At 35.0% G+C, this 18,378-nt stretch overlaps 1 protein-coding gene across 1 annotated transcript in view; it reads right to left on the bottom strand.

Moving 5' to 3' along the window:
* The window catches only part of LOC150097870 (ATP-binding cassette sub-family C member 1-like), a 626,276-nt gene that overhangs the window by 267,552 nt on the left and 340,346 nt on the right, over window positions 1–18,378 (bottom strand). The window contains exon 16 of the mRNA XM_090406616.1: window positions 311–478. Within this exon, the coding sequence (XP_090262742.1) occupies window positions 311–478 (168 nt within the window). The remainder of the gene's footprint in view (window positions 1–310; window positions 479–18,378) is intronic.

Raw genomic sequence — 18,378 nt, 5'->3', positions numbered from 1 at the left:
AATCATCAAATTTATGATTATTATTTATTTATTAATATTTATTTTTATTAATAATAAAATATTAATAAATATATATTAATAATATATATTTATTAATAATAAATCAAATTAATTATTAGATGACTCTAAGACTCTGCTACTGACAGTCTTAGAGTCATCCTGGAAAGGCTTTCATCTAGCAGTGAATGGATAATGGCTGATAATGATCATGATGATATAACATCATTTCTTCTATATAATTCTAGTTATTGCATTCAAAAGAAAATTAACACAGAAAATAACACCGCAAATGGCATAAACAATAACATACTTTATTTTTCAGCATTCCCTCTGGGCCAATAACATTCTCAAAAATATGCTTGCCAACATGCGAGTCTACAGCACTCAGTGGATCATCCAGAAGATAAATATCGGCATCATTATACACTGCACGTCCTAAACTAACTCTTTGTTTCTGTCCTCCACTCAAATTGATGCCCTAAAAATACAAAATAAAATTGTACACTAACAGTACACAATATAATAACTCTACTGATAAGTCTATATGTGAAGAATAGTTTACTCAATTAATTCCTTGTATAATTCCCTATTCTTATTTATATTACAAAGTTTTGGACTACATTTGAGGACTTTTCATCAAAAATGCTGTATCTCTGATTTTTATATACACATAAAAATCAGAGATACAACATCTTTCAGACTTCTGGTAGAAAGACAGCTTGTGAGACTGACAGTGAGAAATAGATTGTGACTGATGAAAACATGTTATGCAAGACTGATATCGAATATGAAAGTATGACTGATAATAAGACGAAAACTCTGAATGTGAGAAAAAAGCATGCAACTGGTAGTAAGACTGCAAATGTGAATGGTAGCAATTTCAAGATATGAAAGTGGAGTTGATTAAGGTGAGGCAAGAGAGGAAGCATATCCAGAGTGATGAGAAATGCAAATAAAAATGTCCAAGGTAAAAAGGTAATAAATGATGCAAGAATGGCACTGTAAGAAGATACAATTATTAGAGGTGTGGTGAATGAGAGAGTTTAAAAGGATTGTTTTCCCTGAAGCATGAGCAGAGTGACTCAAGCCCTGGATATGAATAACAAGCAAGCAAAATAGTCAGTACAAGGAGAATATGAGAATGGTATCAGGAGATTGATGAGGAGAGTAAAAATGATAACAGTGTAGTAGCAAAGATAGTTAGTGATAAGTTCATATGGTAAACAAAGATTAAGAATAGGATGCCAGCGACCATGTCAGGAGAAAGGAGTCTGGTTTTTGAACTTGTGGGATGACTTTTAAGGATGGATGGAACTGTGCAAGACAGATGAACTGCATTAAAATGATTTCAGTATAAGTTAAATAGAGAGGCTGTTGGTGAGTGTAGATCTCCTGTTGATCAGCAGCAACAGAATCTGTACTGGTGATTGCTTAATAGCTGGGTGCCTTCAAGGTAGTGTAGGAGTAGAGAATTAATGGTTTTCTCCATCATTTTAGATAGGATTGAGGTGAGTGAGATAGAGCGGTAGTAAATGGCAGTGATTTGTCGCCCTTCTTAGGAATGGGTTGAATACAGATTTCCAGGCTTTGGGATAGATACCAGTGAAGTAAAAGAGTATGTACAGGCTGCATATGATAGGAGCCAGTTCTGGTGCACAAACCTTCAGGACAATTGAAGGAATGCCATCAGAGCTAGGGGACTTTTTTTGTGTCTAATTCAGACAATAGGTTTCTGATCTCTTTCTGCCAAAAGGATATAGAGTGCATTGTATGTTGGGCAGTTGGAATGATTTGGGGTCATTTACCATTGTCAGTTATGCATGCATTGGAGGCAAAGTGTGAAGCCAGGAGATTAGCTATTTCTGTGGATGATGATACAACAGAGCAGTGTTTCTCAACCTTTTTGCCCTTGCGGAACCTTTGAAATAATATTCATGTTGTAGGGAACCCCTACATAATAATTGTTATATATCATTGTTAGTATCTTTCTTTATTATTTATGAATTTAAAGATCACGAGGAAAACAAATAATAAGTGCTATAATAACTTTATCATTTATTTGTAATTTTTGTATAGAGATTTCTGTATAGAGCAAAAAATTTATATGCTCTTTGTCCAGGTTTTCACATAGATTTTTAAACATTCCGGAGGTGAACTGGCCTTTGTTTAATGAAGTTAACCATTTTTGTAGCATCATCCAAAACTTTTTTTCCGTTCATCTCCAAGAGATTTTGATATCAGCACTTCTCTGTGAATAAAACAGTGTGTTGAGACAACATCAGCATTTTCTTCTTTTACATGTGAAACAAATCTCTTATAGAGCCAACCATAGATGGAGCACCATCAGTACAGATGCCAGTACAGATGCCAATACAGTTCTTCCAAGAAAGACATTTTGTTTTCAGATATGAGGATAAAATATTGAATATATATATATATATTCCTCTGCTTGTCTTAGGTAATTCTTTACAACAGAGAAAGTTTTCTTGAATTTCACCCTCATTAACAAATCTTACAAAAGCTAAAATGTAACAGAGTTATTGGTAAGATCTGATGACTTGTCAACTTGGATGGAAAAACTGCTATTTTTCAGTTTATCACACAAAACCTCCTCGACGTCATTTGACAATCATGGATAGGTCGACTTATCATACTGTTTGAAAGTGGAATATTTTCAAATTCTCGCACTGCATCTTGTCCCAGCATTTTACCCACTATAATTTTACATGTTGGCATTATTGGATTCTCACCAACTGTGCGACTTTTCCTTTTCTGTGCAATAATTTCTGTTACCAAATAACTTGCTTTCTGAACCTTTTCACTGACACTGAATTTATTCATAAAACCTGTACTTTGTTTCTTTCGAGATTGCAGTAGCGTTTTAAAATAATCAGCACTTTTATTTTCCATATAATTGTGATTTTTTGTGAAATGTCTTTTCAATTCTACTGGAGCCATTGCTGTATTTGAAAGTTGTTTGCCACAGACGAGATACAGTGGAAGAGGCCAATCTGGATCTCCAGTCAATGTAAAGCCCATTGATAAGTCATTTTCATTGTAAAGACGAATCTTTTCTGTATTTGTTTTTGTGTTTTGAAATTCGGTATGAGATTCTAATTCTTCATCACTAGCCTCCTCAGAATTGTCTGGATTTTTTCGCTTCAAAAATTTCCACATTTTAATGGTTAGAAATTTCTATAACATAAAAAATGTAAAAGAGATGATAAATCAAAATTAGACTAATAAAACAAGCACAAAATATAAATAAAGGAAAACAAAAGCAATACATGCGAAAACAGGGGGGGGAGAGAAAATGGAACAACTCCAGTATACGGTGATCGTTGTTTACATCGCGCAAAGCACTTATGTAACCTTATTCACCATTCAGCACAAACTATCGATATATCGAATTGAAAGTCTGAATATATTTTCACGTAGGTTAGCTAACAGTGGTTGCAGCGTAACTCAAATGAAATTGGTCTTGAAACAATAAAAATACTTAATACATGCAACACTATATCATTAAAGATATTAATTTTTAAAAAAAATTGGTTAAATTAAAGGCCGAGAAAATTAGTTTATAAAACAGATTCAGTAATATAATATTTAGTAAATTAATAAAAATATAATAGAAAAAGTATAATAAAAAGAAATTAAACAATCATGAAAAATTGGGTGGCCCCCACTTAATGCATAAGTACCAAATAATGTAATTAATAATATTATTTAAACATAATTATTATTTATTTGAGTCTAACTTTCATAAATACATAACACCTAAATGCACAATTTGTAACGATATAACTAATAAATTGATGAAATAACAAAAATCGAATGCTCAAACTATCGACTTCAACCTGTCGATAGTTTGAGCAATCGATTGTTCCCCAAAATTACAACCACTGTAAAGTGAAGTTTAGCCGAGAAAACATACAAACTTTTCATATTAATGAGTGAATACGTACCTACACGCTAGAAAACACATAGGATAGATAAGAGACCGACTGCACTTCTCATGTTTCTTGCTTGCACTGACTCATAAGCAACACTAGCTAGCGCTAGAACTAGCTCCAGTTGCCGCATGATAAGTGGATCACGGACAGCACTGCCTCACATCCTAGTGGGAGTTAATACAACTAACACGAACTCAAATTTATTCCTTTCAAAGAACGTTTATTATTTTCTTCCACTGTTTAAGTTCATTTATTTGCCGCTGTTATTCATTATTATCTCTCGGGGAACCCCTAGCAATGTCTCGCGAAACCCCAGTTAAGAAATGCTGCAATAGAGCCATCTGGGTATGATAGGGGTGGGAATAGTGTTGGGCAAAAGTTATGACCAATTGCTTTGGCAAGAGACCAAAAAGCATGGCTGTCATTTGGGAAGGCTGAAAGTTTCCTGCTTTTTGCCAGCAAATTCTATTTTGGAAGCATTAATGGTTTTCTTGCATCTATTTTGAGCTTCAGTATAAAGCATTGGAGGATGGAGTTCTTGATTAAATATAAAGATAAAGCCAGTTGTGGTATGCTTGATTTTTCCTTTGCACAGCCTTGGCACCTCTTTTGGAGAACCAGGGTTTAGTTAGGGGATGGCAGTTCAGAGAAGTGTAGGGAATGTACGTTTCCATGCCAGTGAGGATTACTTTGGTGATACGTTAGGTACTGTTGGATTGTGATAGAGTGGAATTTTATGAACTCCTATCTTGTCACAATCTAACATGCTTTTCCAAACAAAAAAGGGAGATAAATACAGTAAATTGCCTCTATGTGTAAAATAAGTAATATGTATATCAAGAATGTTCTGTTATGAAAAGGTTAAATAAGTATATATTTTGTGCTATTCGCAAATGAGGTTAAATTAATATTGAAAATGTAAAACATTACCAGAGCTTTATAAATTAACATGTATAAAAGAATTATGGAATGTAAGCACAAATTCAACAGTTGGGGGGGGGGGGAGTATAAGATCTCTGATGTTACACTGATCTTATCGTGAATCTGATGTGTCCAACTTTACTACATCTAGTAGCCTGGTTGTCTGAACAGAGATATCCTATTATTTAGGATAACAGATAATAGTGGGATAACAGAGATATCTATTATTTAGCTGCTTTCAATTTCATGCCTTTTTGATATAACAAAATTCTGGTAACAGTTTCTTCATCAAAGTGATTCATCTGGAATGTGGTCAAAAGAAATTTTAGTTCTTTAATTATTTTTTCTTCATCATTAATGAGAATGCTAGCTTTGGCTCAATGTTGTTATAATGTCTACTTTTTGTAGGATCATGTAACTATCTGATATTGTAGACTGGATACTGCATGTATACTGCAATCTTCAACTTGTCCAAAGACTGAGAAAGTCGAACATCTAAAAAGGGAAGAGATGGTTTCTAACTTTCCAATGAACTTGATTCCTGGATGATGGTTATTTAGATGATTCAAAAACTCATGAATATCCTGGCAATAAATCCATATAAAAAAATATCATCAGTGTATCTTCTCCAGAGTCTTGGTTGTAATGGATAAGTGTTCACAGCTCTTTCTTCAAATGTGCCCACATAACAATTTGTTATAAGAGTGGACAGAGGATTCAACATTACCAGCCTGAGTTTTGCTTGTAGATGGTGTCGTCCTTGTACAGAAAGTAACCTGAATGTATATAATGTTTTAAGGGTGCCAGTTTTCTGGAGATTTAACTTCCAAAAGTTGCATTTGCTGTTATGATGGATGCTGGGTGCTGTATGTTACTGACAGATATGAGTGTGTCGTGATGAATTAAAGACCAAACCTGATGTAAAATCATCTCCAGTAGTTATTCCTGCTTTAGTGGAATGTTTGTCAAAAGAGATATAACATAGAAGTTTGACATAATATCTTTTTTTTTAAGATGGATGCCTTGTATCAAAAACAAAATGTTCATTATTTGTAAATTATAAAGTGATTAAGCCTGGTCATACATCTTAATTTAGCTAAATGTTTAGACAACTTATAGACAAACTTTCAACATGAGGTTTAAGGAGAGCATTTTGAGTGCAATGTATAAACAACTCTTAATTGAAACAATAAGTGACAGACCAGTAGGAGAAAATATTCAAGAAAAATGCAAAGAGGAGTGCATGTACATGCTCGCACGCACCAATAATTCCAGTAGAAAAATCTATCAAAAGCCTGAAATATGAAAAGGCAGCTGGAGAAGATGATATTCAACAGACATGCTCAAATATGGAAGTATTTTTCTATAAAAAAAATACATAGAAACTATTTTCTATGTGATATTTCTTTTGTTTCACTTTATTAGGATAATTACAAGAATAAACTAAAAAACTAGAAAACAAGAAATAATGGTTAACAACTCTAGTGAAAGTATTTGAACATGATTAAACAATGGAAACTATGCATTTGCTGTTACGATGGATGCTGGATGTTGTATGTTACTGGCAGATATGAGTGTGTTGTGATGAATTAAAGACCAAACCTGATGTAAAATCATCTCTTGTTTTTTGTTGCCCTGTAGAGGATGGGCATCATTTCAGATAATTCTCTGAAATGATGAATTCAGATTTTCTGAAAGCTCTTCAGAAAAAATAGTAATCAATGTGGTGCAATTTTGTTTGATTCCATGGTACTTGATTATTATTATTAGACACCTCCAGGGAGTCCAAGGACTCATCGAGGGAGGGCACCTGCCTGATGTTTTGATTCTGTTGTATATGCAACCAGTCCTGATTCGTGTCTTCTTTCGTTCTCAACAAGTCTTAAGTGTTTTGATCGGCATACTTCTCCAGATCTGCCTGCCCTATGTAGTGTAAACCACAACTAATCTTGTACATTTTATTAAGTGGCAAATGTGGAGATTTAGGAGGTTTCAGGTGTTTAGAGATCCTGTTGATTGGGTAAAAGGCAATCATGTCACAGATAAAATAGCAGGATTTCTTAGTTGGCAAAGCAAACTTGCTATTTTATCTGTAACTGATTGTGTATATAAGAGAATCACTGCTGCTCTGTGAATTTTTTTATTATTGTTGTGCTGTAGCCATTTTTTTCGGTAGGACTGAACTAAGGTACCATAGCTCTTGGTTCCTTATCTATGTTGGTGGAATTCTGTATTCCTTTCGTGTAAAGAACGGATAATGCCTATTTTTTGAGATGAGGTCATGATGAGACGAGGCATGTCCTGTGTTCGGATACCTCAACTAGTGTATCCAAAAATGGTAAAGACCTGTTTGTTTCTAATTCAACAGTGAATTTAATTTAATGATGAATGCTGTTGAGGTAGGTGATGAAATCTTCTAATTGGATAATAGTACTGGACAAGATGATAAAAATTTCATCAACATATTCATATTTCCGAATTTAGGGACACAAAACACGTGTTGAAATGTTATTTTACTTATTATTAATAAAATAACACTTGACGTTTCGATCCCTGTATTGAGATCATCATCAGAAAGATACATGTGTATAGGAAGCCAAGCTACATGCTCTTGCACTCTATAAAGGTAAATTAAATCTACACTGTTAATTAATCTTTTTCTTAGCTTGACAAGTGATAAAAAAAGTTTTTAATAAAATATAAAAAATAAAAAAAATACTAATTATATGAAGAGCCAAAGGCTTCAATTCAGCGACATGAACTTATTTAAGTTAAGGGATATTACATCCCATATTTTTCATAGCCGAATAAGAAACTCAAAGAGTTTCATGCCGAATATAGGAACTATATAAAGTTCGGCGAGTCCAAGCATAAGCAAATACCTGGATACTAGGTATTTGCTTACACTTGGACTCGCCGAACTTTATATAGTTCCTATATTCAGCTATGAAACAATATGGGATGTAATATCCCTTAACTTAAATAAGTTCATGTCGCCGAATTGAAGCCTTTGGCTCTTCATATAATTAGTAATTTATTAGGACACCTCTTGGCAATTCTTATAGTAGGGTATGTAAGTTCTGATCACTAAAAACTTGGTATTATCTAGGTCTACCTGCTCACTGATGAGACTTCAATAAAGGTTGAAACCGGTCTGGGTAGTGACCTTCTCTCATAATGTAGAACAGTAATACAGCTCCTAGGAGCTGAGTTTCACATTATGGGTAAATACCAAAAATAGTGATCGGAGCTTGCTCCACCCTTACTATGAGTTGCCTCAGTGTTGCACTACCAAATGGGTAACTGTGTTGCACTATCCAGGTATTTGCTTACGCTTGGACTCGCCAAACTTTATACAGTTCCTATATTCAGCATGAAACTCTTTCAGTTTCTTATTCGTCTATGAAATAATATGGGATGTAATATCCCTTAACTTAAATAAAAAATATATATATATATATATAAAAAGAAAAAAAAATTTTTAAATAAATAAATAATTAATAAATTAATTAAATAAAAAACTACAATAAACTCTGCTAAACTCTTACTAAGATTACTAAGATTCTTCTGGATTTGTAGAGTTCAGATCGAATGTTAAGGAGAAAAAAAAAACACTTCAAGTGTTTTTTACCTTCAAAAAGAGGGTACAGCCATGGGCTCACCACTTCCCCCCCCCCAATAGCTAACTTTTATATGGAAGATTGTGATCAACGAGCTCTAGATTCAGCATGCCTAAAGCCCAAAATTTGGCTCAGATACATTGACGATATTTTTGCCATTTGGCCCCACGACCGCGAAGCACTAAATACATTCCTCAGACAAAGGTATCCAATTCACCATTGAAAAGGGAAAAAAAACAACTCTCTTCCGTTCCTAGTGTTAAATATTTTATTTTATGTGATTTATACTTAATTAGTGTGTTACTTGATTATGTCCTTTCTTATTCAAAACCTTATTCAATTAAAATCCTACTGGCTGTTCTATTGTTATGTCATTACTTTCTTTATATTTTCTGATTTATCTCTTCCTATTCTATCTTTCCATTGCTATTTTACTGTGTCACATATCGGGCCTAATATGCTTACATCTAGGATTGTTTCCTCTTCGGATACTGACGAATTTATATTTTGCTGCGCCAGCCAGTATCCTATAGAAGAAAAGGATCCTTGCTCAGGGAGACAATACTAGATTCTGAGGCTTTCTTACACAATATCTTACTTTAACACTGCCGTACAGATTCAGATTATTGCAGTCATGACCTAAATCTATAATTATATACACTTCCTAATTCCTTCCCACCAAAATAGGTTCTATTTTTATAAGTGGTAGTTTGGAATCATAATCAGGCATGACTCAGGCTTTGGTAAATATGACAAGTTTATTGGAATATCTAAACAGAATACACAAAATTTCTTACACTCAATTTGACTCGACTCAATACTAAATAAAAAACTCGAGTCTAAATTAATTAAAGCTTGTGAAACATCGTAAAACACAGTAATTGAAAATTGGGATAGATAGCAAATGATATGAAGTTAAACTAAAATTCCCTTCTGTAATGCTATTTATAAGATAATATAAACAAACATTCTAATGTTACTTAGATACTGAAATCCATAATTCTGATCTCATTAAGTTAATCCTATCACATACAATTACTAAAGATCTTTTCCAAACAATTCTTCTTACTCTCTCAAAGGATGTTAACTTTCTAATTAGAAACTGTCCACAGAGTTCTTTACAATACTGTTCTCAATTTCACATTCGCAAACAATCTTCTCTCTTCTTCTTCTTATTGTGCTATCTTCTATCGAAGGTCAGCGACCATCTTGGCGAACAAACTGCGGTCTTGTGCTAATCTGAGCAGTTATGCACTGCTCTTTCCTGTCCATGTCTTGATGTTGTCAAACCATGATATTCTTTTTCTTCCTCTAGTTCCTTTGCCATCAATTCTTCCTACCAAAATAGTTTGTAGAAGTTGGTATTTGCTGTTTCTCATGATGTGGCCAAGATATGATGTTTTTCGTTTCTTGATTATTTGTACAAGATGTTTAGCTTTGCCAATGGATTTTAAGACCTCTTCATTGGTAATTTTTTCTGTCCATGATATCTTTAGCATTCTTCTGTATAGCCACATCTCAAAGGCTTCGATTTTCTTGATGGTTGTCACCTTCAATATCCATGTTTCAACTCCATAGAGCAGAATAGACCACACGTAACATTTCAGCATTCGGCATCTGACTTCCATGTTTAGGTCTTTATTGCAGAATAGTGTTCTCATTTTCATGAAGGACTGCCGTGCAACTTCAATCCTTGTCTTTATATCTATTTCTGGATCCCACCGTTCATTAAGCCAACAACCAAGATATTTATATCTTGACACTTGATCAATATTTTTCCCATTGAGTGTCAGTTTCATTGATGAGGCTGGATGTTTGCTGATGATCATGTATTTTGTCTTGCTGATGTTTATATTTATTCCCATTCTTTGGCTTTCTATGTATACTCTGTCAATGAGTTTTTGGAGATCCATAATGTTATCTGCAATTAGCACGGTGTCATCTGCATATCTTAGGTTGTTAACAATCTTTCCATTTATTGTGATTCCCTCTGGACATTCTTCCAATGCTTTTTTAAAGATTACCTCTGCGTATATGTTGAACAGGAGTGGTGAGAGCACACATCCTTGTCTCACTCCTCTTTTGATGTTAATATCACTGGTGGTAATGTTGTCTAATTGAATGGTAGCTGACTGATTCCAATACAGATTTGTTATTAGTCTTATGTCTTGTTTGTCTAGCCTTATTTGTTGAAGGACTTCTATTAAGTTAGTGTGTCTGACTTTGTCGAATGCTTTTTCAAAATCTATGAAACACATAAAGACAGATTTCTGTTTTTCTATGCATTTTTGTATCAATATTTGGGTACAGAAAAGGGCCTCTCTAGTACCAAAACCATTCTGAAAGCCGAATTGTGTTTCACTTAGAGTTTCTTCACTTTTTCTATAAATGCGATTCTGAATTACTTTCAAAAATATTTTTAATGTTTGGCTCATTAGACTAATAAGTCTGAAGTCACCACAGGAATTCGCTTTGGGTTTCTTTGGGATAGTGATATATGTAGATTTGAGCCAATCTGATGGAAATTCATCACTTTCATATATTTCATTAAATAGTTTTTCAAGAAGTTTGATGTTATCTGGTTCTATTAATTTTAAAAATTCTGTTTGCACACCATCTGGTCCACTGGCTTTTCCTGTTTTACTTGTTCGTATAGCATTCTCTATTTCGCATTTCATGATTGCTGGTCCTTGAATGTTATCTTTTATATTTATAGGCTTCTGTCTAGTATCATTGAAAAGTTCTGTTACATATTTTATCCAAATCTGTGCTTTATTCTCTTCTAGAACTATTTTTCCATTTTCGTCTCTTAGAGACACTATTTGCTTTTTCCTCAGTTTTCCGGAAATTTCGTTGATTTTCTTATACAGATTGAAATTATCATGTTTCTTCTGAAGCAGTTCAATTTCAGTACATAAATTTTTCATCCAATTTTCCTTGGCTTCTTTTATTTTTTTCTTGATGATGTTATGTGTTTCTGTATACCTGGCTAGGTCTTTGTTTTTGTGCATTCTTCTTGTATCAATAAGAGAGAGAATGTCATCTGTCATCCATTCCTGTTGTTTTATATTATTCACATAACCTACTTCTTCAATACTTGTTGTTACGATGGCATTCTTTAAGCTATTCCATAGAGATTCCATACTTTTATTTTCTTCTATGTTAATCTGTTGTAATCACAGGTTAAACTGTGTCTTGGCACTTTTATTTATGTTCGGGTCTTTCAGTTTTTCTACATCAATTTTCTTTTTCTTCTTTTGTGATTTTTTAGCTGATTTTAATCTAAGACGTACTTGTGCAACTATGGGATTGTGGTCTGATGAGATATCTGCTCCAGGATAAGTCTTTGCACTCTTTATACTACTGTGGAATCTTTTATTTATCAGTAGATAATCAATTTGATTTCAGACAATGTTATGTTGGTTATCTTGAGGCTATTTCCAAGTGTACAGTCTTCTGGGTGGAAGTTTAAACCAGGTATTTGCTACTGTTAGATCTTCTTCCTGACAGAACTGGACTAGGCGATCTCCTCTGTCATTTCTGGTGCCTAAGCTATGTTCGCCAACAATTTCTCCATCACCCCCTCTTCCTACTTTTGCATTGAAGTCACCCATCACTATGTTTATATCATGTTTCTTTGTTAGGTTCTTAATCTCTTTTAGGTGTTCATAAAACTCTTCAACATCTTCTTCACTTTTGTCAGCTGTGGGTGCATAAGCTTGGATGATATTTATGTTAACGGAGTTTCCCTTAAGTTGTAACAGCATTATCCTTTCAGAAAATGGAATCCAATTTAGTACTGATTTATTGATTTCTTCATCTACTATTACAGCTACACCATGTCGATGTTTGTTCTCATCATTCCCAGAGTAATACATTGTTGTATTATCTTCTAATGAATTTTATACACAAAAATAGAGTAATTTCACCTTACCGAACTTTTTCCACGTCTTTCAGAACCACGTGTACGTCTTGTTACTTCTTGTCTATTGGCTGTCCATATGCCAACGTAGGGGTTATGCTATCTTCATTATTTCTGCCAAAAATTGACTTAAATCTTTGCGTTTCAGGAACAACTCAACGAGACTTCTCAGCGACGGCTTGAATCTAGGACTGGAAATTTTTACCTTCAGCTCTGCGTAGAATCCTTCTCCATTTTCAGGAAAGCCTGCTGTCCGACATCTTATCTTAACACAGGCGTGTCATCCCCCCCTCCTTTATGCGAACTCCCGCTAACTTCCGAGCCACCAAACAGGAAAACGATACGACAAGAGAGAGATCTCCGATATGGCGCTCTTCCCCTTATATTCCTCCTTAGAGCGCCCTCTTTTTCCTCAGTCCCCTTTGCACACGACCCATATCGTTTCACCCCTTGGGTTCATCCCTTGCTTTCCTGATGCTGTTATGCTCTTGGATTCACAGAATACGCGTCAACGTACGTTCCGTGTAAGCTACTGCCACAAGCGTTACGCTGGACATGTGTACTTGTATACTTTCTAAGAATTATTATTTAGTAACTATCTGGTGACTCACAGTTAATCTATACAGCTTAAGTAAGGCTTAAAATTAATATTAACAAAATTCTTCCTTTAAGACATTCTCTAATTTAATTCTAGTAGTGATGAAAAGATTAACGTACATGGAACATAAGATAAAAAATTGCAAATTTATACATAAAGTGAAGAAGTTTTGCTTTTGCTTTCAGCTGATGTGCAGGTATTTCTCTTTATTAGTAAGTTTAGTAAGTTAGCTCTGAATGAATGATTTCTTTGCAAGATTCCTTCATTCAGGATCTAACACTAGACACACACGTCACACGTCTTTCCTCAGGCTGTCTCTTCTTCTCAGTCTACCACAAACCTGCACACACACACAGGCCAGTACATACACAAAAATTCTTATCACCACCCAACACAAAAACTAGGAGTTAAGCACCCTTAAACACAGAGCTCAAACGATTTGTTCAAATGAACAAGCTCTAAACTAGAAATACAAGCTCATCAACCATACATTTATGAAAAATGGATACAGTAAAAAAATTATTCACAAGATCCTCCACAGAGATACCACTAAAAACAAAAAAAGATTTCAAGAATGCTATTGACATACCTTATGTTAGAAGCATTTTCGAAAAAATAGACAGAACACTACACAAATATAACATCAAAACCACCTTTAAACCCCCGACAAAATTACTCAGTTCTTCCAAAGATCCTCTTCCACACCTATCCCACCCATGGGTTTACAAAATACAATGCCCATGTAGCCTACCATACACAGGGGAAACAGGGCGAACCATTCCAATTAGGAAGGACAAACACAAACGACACATTAAAATACCCCCATTTTGGAAAAAACGGCCTTTCTAAACATACCACAGAACTGATTGGAAAGATACTAAGTCCCTACACTGCACCAAAACCTGGTTCAAGAGGAAATTTAAAGAAGCATGTGAAATGCTCAAACATAATCCAAATCTGAACAGAAATGATGGTCTAACCATTCCAAGGATGTGGAGGACACATTTGCAACCTTTATAGCAACCAGAACAAGTCAAAGAAAAATCGCTATATAAGACTTGGTGAAGTGATTTTTTTTCTCCTTAACATTCAATAGCAACTTGAACTGTACAAGTCCAGAAGAAAATTGTAATATAACAATCTGAACTGTACAAATCCAGAAGAATCTTAGTAATCTTAATACAGGAGGACTTTAGCAGAGTTTATTGTAGTTTTTTAATATTTTTTTTATTTATTTAATTTAATTTTTTTTTTAATCACTAGAGGTCAGGCTAAAAAAAAGATTAATTAACAGCGTAGATTTAATTTACCTTTATAGAGTGCAAGAGCACGTAGCTTGGTTTCCTATACACATGTATAGGAAATGCCGATGACCTCAATACAGAGGTCAAAACGTCAACTGTTATTTTACTAATAATAAGTAAAATAATCATTTCAACACGTGTGTTTTGTGTCCCTAAATTAGGATATATGAATGCTAATCATTGTGTAACCTTAAAAGAAAGAATCATCAACATATATTCACCAAATTTTTAGTTGTGCTCCTTGATACTGGAGGGCTATTTTTTCACACCATTTCTCGAACACATCAGCTAAAAACGGGAGAGAGAGAGAGAGAGAGAGAGAGAGAGAGAGCCCATTTGTAGTCATTCTTTATGCTTAAAAATAATCTTGAATTGTAAAAAATGTACTACTGATACAGTATTTAAAGAGATCCACTGTGTCTGATGGTAAGATGTCCTCTTGTAGTTGTGTGGTTTTTGTTCTTGGAACATTGATGACAAGGTTTACTATGTCTAGGTTTGCAATTATATCAGTAGGTCTTGTGATGTCTTTGATATTTTCTATGAAGCGTACAGTGTTCTTTACATAAGAGGATGCTTGCTTGGCATAAAGTCTTATTCAGTTTGGTAGATATTTTGATAGCAAGAAGTTGGAGAGTATCTTGCATCAACAATTGGTCTCAATGGCAAGTCTTGTTTGTGCAGTTTAGGGATTCCATATATTCTAGGAACTATAGGTTTAATCTAGGCTTTTTTTAAGGAGGTTTTGCTTGTAAAAGTACGGAGGTAGCCGTTCGTTTAGATACAAAGAAAATCTGTGGCATCTCTTGAAATTGTTTGAAGGATTTTTCCACACTTGTCATAATATCTAATTTTCGAATCCTAATAAGAGAGATCATAAAATTGAAACCTCAGGAAAGGATGTTCATTTCACAATCAGATAATGTTCTCGAAGACTTGATAATAACTATTTCACTGAGTGGTAATCTGTCACTGTGGTTATGCAACAAAAAACAAGGGACTATTTTATATCAAGTTCGGTCTTCTTTAATTCATCATGACATACTCATATCTATAAGCCATAATAACAGTGAATGCACGTTTTTAATTGATTAATCATATTCAAATATTTTCAGTAGAGTAATTAATAGAGTTGTTAACTGTCATTTCTTGTTTTCTATTTTTTTAGTTTATTCATGTAATTATCCTGATGAAGTGAAACAAAAGAATTTTCATGAAATTAGTCAAGAAAATAAAAAAATAGTTTCTATGTGATATTTTTTTTGTAGAAAAATACCAGAAAACATATTCTTAGATCTATATTTAAGTTCTGAAGGTCTGAAAAAGCAAATGAAGTGGCTGGAAAAAATCTTTTCAAAACAGTACAAATATATGAGGTAAATGAAATATTATACAAAGCAGTATATAATCTATATTTAAATTGTTAGGTGCAGTTAGAAGTGAAGGAAATACAGGAAGATGGTTTGATGTAAAATCAGGTGTAAGAGGATGCACATTATATCCACTCTTATTCATCTTCTATATCAGGAGTGGGGGACCTTTTTTCTGTCAAGGGCCATTTGGATGTTTATAACATCATTCGTGGGCCATATAAAATTATCAACTTAAAAATTAGCCTGCTATATTTGGTCAAACATTTAATTAACTCACCTCTAATGTGATGGCTGGAACTGCTTGTCTTTGGTGAGGCATGTGATGTTAGCTGGTATTGATGATGTTGCTACTCGCAACTGCTTTTCCAGGTTTGCATCGGTCAATCTGGCACAGTCGACTCTTTGCGATGGTAAGTTTTGAAAAGAACTGCTCGCAGCAGTAAGTTGTTCTGAACACAGATGCCTATTTCAATGCATGTCTCCTCAAAGTGAGAAATTCATCATTGCTTATGTAACGTTTATAGAACTCGAGCAGTAGGAGGTTGTTGTTCAGCTGCAAAGCGATGATGAGCTTTCAGCTCATCATCGCTTTGCAGCTGAATGATTTCGTGTTGTAGATTATCAGGCACATCAGTTGGTTCCACATTGAATGGTGTAGCAAAGATGCTCAATTCCATTTGTTAACTTTTCATGTCCTTGAATCTTTCATTAAATGCCTCAGTTAGTTTTGCACATTCTCCAGCATATTCAAGTATCATAGAAGGCTTTTGTCCTTCCAGAGTGGGAAAATGCACCGTGTTATGCCTTTCGAGTTGCACTTTCCACAGCCTTAATTTAGCTTCCAATGATTTCACTTTTGAAAGTAGGGAGCTGAGAAGCTGGTTGGGGCCCTGCAGCTTGACGTTCAGCTCTGAGAAGTACTTGGTAATGTCCACCATGAATGCTAGATCACACAGCCACTTGCTATCGGGGAACTCAATAATAGCAAGTGGCTGTGTAATCTAGCATTCATGGCGGACATTACCAAGTACCTCTCAGAGCTGAACGTCAAGTTGCAAGGCCCCAACCAGGTTTCCCTTCATCTTCATGAACTGCTTGATTTCATCCCGCAGTTCGTAAAACCTCATGAGCATGTTCCTGTGACACAGCCACCGGACTTCACAGTGATAAACAAGATCACCGTACTCAGATCAAGATCATTCAGTAACTTCTTAAACTGATGGCTGTTAAACCCTCCGCTTTTGCCAAAATGTATGCATGACGCTACTGTTGACATCACATTGTTAAGCCACAATGACTGTGCACAGAGACTTTCTTGGTGTATGATGCAGTGGCATATAATTAAATCACTTGGATCAAGACCGAGATGATTCAGTTCTTTCTTGACAAATGCAATTAACCCTTTTTATGAGCTAACCATGGCTGGAGCTCCATCTGTAGTAAGGCCACTTAACTTTTCAAATGTTAGCTCAAGTTTTTTCATTGATAAAACAAGTCTCTCAAACACGTCCTCACCTCTTGTAGTGCCATGCATGGCTTCCAGTGACAGCAGTTCCTCTCACGTGTCAAACTCTGCAGTTATCTCATGAACGAAAACGGCCAGTTGAGCGGTATTTGTTATGTCTGTTGTCTCGTCACAAGCCAGAGAGAAAAACTGGAATCCTTCAATGTTTTTTCAATATCTTGTGCTAAATCAGTAATTCGATCTGAGATGGTTCTCTGAGAAAAAATAACACTCTGAAAGAATTTTACTTTATATGGTCTAACACCGCAGCTGCCACCATGCACTGTTTCACAAACTCTCCATCTACATGAGTTTCTTTGCAATTAGCTCGCTCACTACATAACTCATCTGCATAATGTGTTGTCTCTGTCACAACGAGGCCTAATGAAAGCAGCTTGTTGTGATTCCAAACTCTGCTGAAGAGCATTAATTTTATCCAGATGCATTTGACCTCCCAAATCATTCAGTTTAGCATGTTTTGGGCTGTAATGATGGTCTAGATTGGCATTTTTCATTACTGATAACGCATCGCCACAAACTAGGCACAGAGGTTTACCTTTAACTTCAACAAAAAAAAATCATTTGTCCATTTCTCTTGGAAAGATCGACACTCTGCATCAACTTTTCTTTGTAGCCGCCATTTGTAGGATGACACAATGTTTTAATAACTATCCAATGTGTGTGTCGCCAGCGACACGATTATTTTGCTTTGATCGCTGTTCTAATCCTGCATCTTGGATTTGGAACATATCCAATGTTCGTACCATTGACTCTTGAGGTCTTCTCGTCGGCAGCCGACGAGAAGCATACATGTCTGTCCTGTCATGTACTCGTATGTGTCCTGTCTATCCTGTAATGGACATTCCTTGCTTGTCCCTCAAAATTTACATCGATATTATGATTCACTTAATATAAATTTATGTTGCTATGAAAAAAGTTCCTAGATTTACAGAATTTCGAATCCCACCTGCAGTTGCCTTGGCAGGGCCAGACCAAATGATTTTGCAGACCATATACGACCTGCAGGCTAGACATTCCCCACTCCTGTTCTATATGGATAGCTTTATTAAAGAAAGTGGCATTAAACCTGATATTAGAACTGGAGATATCAAACTTAGCCCCTTGCTTTATGCAGATGATGTTGCTGCGAAACACCACCAGTTGAAGTCTCCAGGATTCTCTA

Source organism: Typopeltis vanoorti, chromosome 16, assembly GCF_054136105.1.
Source record: "Typopeltis vanoorti isolate ZY-2024b chromosome 16, IOZ_Tvanoo_1.0, whole genome shotgun sequence".
NCBI classification, from domain to species: Eukaryota; Metazoa; Arthropoda; class Arachnida; order Uropygi; family Thelyphonidae; genus Typopeltis; species Typopeltis vanoorti.
Note: the sequence above shows the minus strand (reverse complement) of the source record. Positions and strands in the feature narration are given on the sequence as shown.